This window comes from Notothenia coriiceps, unplaced genomic scaffold (genome assembly GCF_000735185.1).
Source record: "Notothenia coriiceps isolate Sejong01 unplaced genomic scaffold, NC01 NC01_scaffold00017195, whole genome shotgun sequence".
Lineage (NCBI taxonomy): Eukaryota > Metazoa > Chordata > Actinopteri > Perciformes > Nototheniidae > Notothenia > Notothenia coriiceps.
In genome coordinates this window covers 460-3,687 of record NW_011349896.1, presented here as the reverse complement: position 1 = coordinate 3,687, position 3,228 = coordinate 460, and the positions used below count along the sequence as shown (strand labels likewise).

Sequence of the window (3,228 nt, the reverse complement as noted above, 5' to 3'; positions counted from 1 at the left end):
TAATGAAAGTGTCTCTGGACCTCTTTCCTGATGTATTGATCCAGTTCATCAAAGTGTCTCTGGACCTCTTTCCTGATGTTTTGATCCAGTTCATCAAAGTGTCTCGGGACCTCTTTCCTGATCTATTGATCCAGTTAATCAAAGTGTCTCTGGACCTCTTTCCTGATGTATTGATCCAGTTCATCAAAGTGTCTCTGGAACTCTTTCCTGATGTTTTTATTCTGCTATTCCTCAGCTGGCTCTAGCTATCGCAGATCTGGCTCTCCAGATGGCCTCCTGGAAGGGATGTGTTCACACACTCATAGAAAAGTAAGAATTCACACAACTTCACAGCAGAAAGATAACACAAACTTCACCTGCACTAATGTTGACCTTTAAGAAGGTGTGTCCTGACTCACCTGTCCGTATCCCCCCCCCCTCCCAGGTACAACAATGACATCAGCTCGATGCCCTTCCTCATAGAGATCCTCACCGTTCTGCCGGAAGAGGTCCACAGCCGCTCTCTGAGGATCGGAGCCAACCGGAGGACGGAAATCATCGAAGACCTGGCGTACTACTCCAGCACCGTGGTCACGCTGCTGGTCAGTAATATATATAAATATATATTTACCCCCTTTGTTTAAATATAGTGTCAGGCTTGCTCTAACCTCACTGCTGGGTTTGTTTCAGACTTCCTGTGTGGAGAAGGCGGGCACGGAGGAGAAGATGCTGATTAAAGTGTTTCGCTGTCTGGGGAGCTGGTTCAACCTGGGAGTCCTGGACAGCAATTTCATGGCCGGGAATCAGCTGCTCATGGTCCTCTTCCAAGTCCTGGTGAGTAACACTGATAGCCTAATCTCTGAACCCCCTGGAAACGTCTGCTTCCTGTTGGATGTCCATGAAAGACGTTTACATACAGAAAGGCTGTGGTGGATTCAGAAGGTAAAGCTCCTGATGGGTCCGTTGGTCCTGTCTCTAACAGACATGTTGCTTCTGTGTTTCACAGCAGAGGGATGAAACCTCCACAAACCTCCACGAGGCGGCGTCTGACTGCGTCTGCTCGGCGCTGTACGCCATCGAGAACGTGGACACCAACATGGGTCTGGCCCTGCAGCTCTTCCAGGGCGTCCTGACGCTGGAGACGGCGTACCACATGGCGGTGGCTCGGGAAGACCTGGACAAGTGAGGACCAACTGGAAACTGATTCTGATTGTGCTTAGAGCCATTATCAGCCCCACTCACTCTGACCTCTTTCTTCAGAGTCCTGAACTACTGCCGGATCTTCACCGAGCTCTGCGAGACCTTCCTGGAGACCACAGTCCGGAGTCCGGGCCAGGGGATGGGAGACCTGCGGACCCTGGAGCTGCTGCTGATCTGTGCAGGACACCCGCAATACGAGGTACAAATACAGCAATAAAATCGCAGTTTCACGGTGCGTTCAAATGTCATTACATTCTCAATTCTATCCTTCGTTTTTACATTTGGGTCTCTGTTCTGATACAGGTGGTGGAGATCTCCTTTAACTTCTGGTACCGACTCGGAGAACATCTGTATAAAATAAACGATGCCGCTCTTCACACCATCTTCAGACCATACATCCAGAGACTTCTGCACTGTTTGGCCCGACACTGTCAGCTGGACCCAGACCACGTGAGTCCATCAGAACCACCTCTGAGCCTCCACTTCCTGTTTAAGAACCATGCGTAGGGTCAAGAGAAACGGTCTTTAGTCTGAATTAGACACCAGGCTTCAGTGGTTGTGTTCTGTTCCTTGGTTGTGGGTTATTGTGAATTCTCTGGTTGTGTAACTGGTTCTGACCCAACAGGAGGGGATCCCGGAGGATACGGATGATTTTGGAGAGTTCAGGATGAGAGTCTCTGACCTCGTCAAAGACGTCATTTTTCTGGTTGGATCCATGGAGTGTTTCTCTCAGGTACCTGAAACAGTGCTGTACCTCCTTCTCTAAAGATGTTCTGTACCTCCTACTCTAAAGATGTTCTGTACCTCCTTCTCTAAAGATGTTCTGTACCTCCTACTCTAAAGATGTTCTGTACCTCCTTCTCTAAAGATGTTCTGTACCTCCTACTCTAAAGATGTTCTGTACCTCCTACTCTAAAGATGTTCTGTAACTCCTTCTCTAAAGATGTTCTGTACCCCCTACTCTAAAGATGTTCTGTACCTCCTTCTCTAAGGATGTTCTGTACCTCCTACTCTGTTCTGTACCTCCTTCTCTAAAGATGTTCTGTACCTCCTACTCTCTAAAGATGTTCTGTACCTCCTACTCTAAAGATGTTCCTCCTTCTCTGAAGATGTTCCTCCTTCTCTAAAGATGTTCTGTACCACATACTCTCTAAAGATGTTCTGTACCTCCTTCTCTAAAGATGTTCTCTGTTGTTCTCAGTTGTATTCGACGTTGAAAGAAGGAAACCCGTCCTGGGAGGTGACAGAGGCCGTTCTGTTCATCATGGCTGCGATTGCTAAGAGCGTTGATCCGTGAGTTCTTTGCTTTATGGTCATCAGAACACATTTATATGATGAATGATTTCTGGATCTGTGGTGATGATTAATCTGTGGTTCTGCAGAGAAAACAACCCCACACTCGCTGAGGTTTTGCAGCAGGTGGTCTTACTTCCTGAGACGGTACACATAGCAGTCCGATTCACGAGCATTGAGCTGGTGGGAGAGATGAGCGAAGTGGTCGACAGAAACCCCAGGTTCCTCGGTAAGGGTTCTCCGTCTGAATCTAAGACCTGTCAGACCTGAAGTGCCCGATGATACGACATTTATTTTGTGTCTTTGCTCTTCCTGTCAGACCCCGTCCTGAACTACCTGATGAAAGGACTCAGGGAACAGCCTCTGGCGTCGGCGGCGGCGAAGTCGATCCACAACATCTGCTCGGTGTGCAGAGACCACATGGCCCAACACTTCCAGGGACTGCTGGACATCGCCCGGGCCCTTGACACCTTCGCCCTATCCACCGAGGCTGCCGTAGGACTGCTCAAAGGTGCGTGAGGGCTCACAATGTTTTTTATTTACCTGTACAGGTGAGTCACAATGGGTTAGGGTTACAGGTAGGGCTGGGCGATATGGTCATTAAATGATATCGCAATATTTACTGACTATATCGCGATATACGATATATATCGCGATATTCTGAAATGTCCTCTAAAAAAAAAGAAGATTTTTTTTATTTAACCCCTTGATGTTTACAGTCACGCCAGTATGATGATTCTAGTAGTCCCTGCAACA

At 48.0% G+C, this 3,228-nt stretch overlaps 1 protein-coding gene across 1 annotated transcript; it reads left to right on the top strand.

Annotated features, from left to right (window-relative positions):
• The first annotated feature begins 209 nt into the window (after positions 1-209).
• tnpo3 (transportin 3) lies at positions 210-3,016 on the top strand. The gene is made up of 10 exons (XM_010776691.1): positions 210-309; positions 425-581; positions 670-813; positions 986-1,161; positions 1,240-1,378; positions 1,483-1,629; positions 1,805-1,912; positions 2,381-2,472; positions 2,562-2,701; positions 2,792-3,016. Exons 1-10 carry the CDS (start codon positions 269-271, stop codon positions 2,989-2,991), a joined length of 1,344 nt encoding a protein of 447 aa, XP_010774993.1. The 5' UTR covers positions 210-268; the 3' UTR covers positions 2,992-3,016.
• The last annotated feature ends 212 nt before the right edge of the window (positions 3,017-3,228 follow it).

Excerpts from the sequence above, each read along its gene's own strand:
- tnpo3 (XM_010776691.1), top strand. The coding sequence starts at position 269 with ATGGCCTCCTGGAAGGGATGTGTTCACACACTCATAGAAAA. Across the intron at positions 582-669 it reads GCACCGTGGTCACGCTGCTG|ACTTCCTGTGTGGAGAAGGC; the intron begins GTCAGTAATATA and ends GGTTTGTTTCAG. Across the intron at positions 1,630-1,804 it reads GTCAGCTGGACCCAGACCAC|GAGGGGATCCCGGAGGATAC; the intron begins GTGAGTCCATCA and ends CTGACCCAACAG.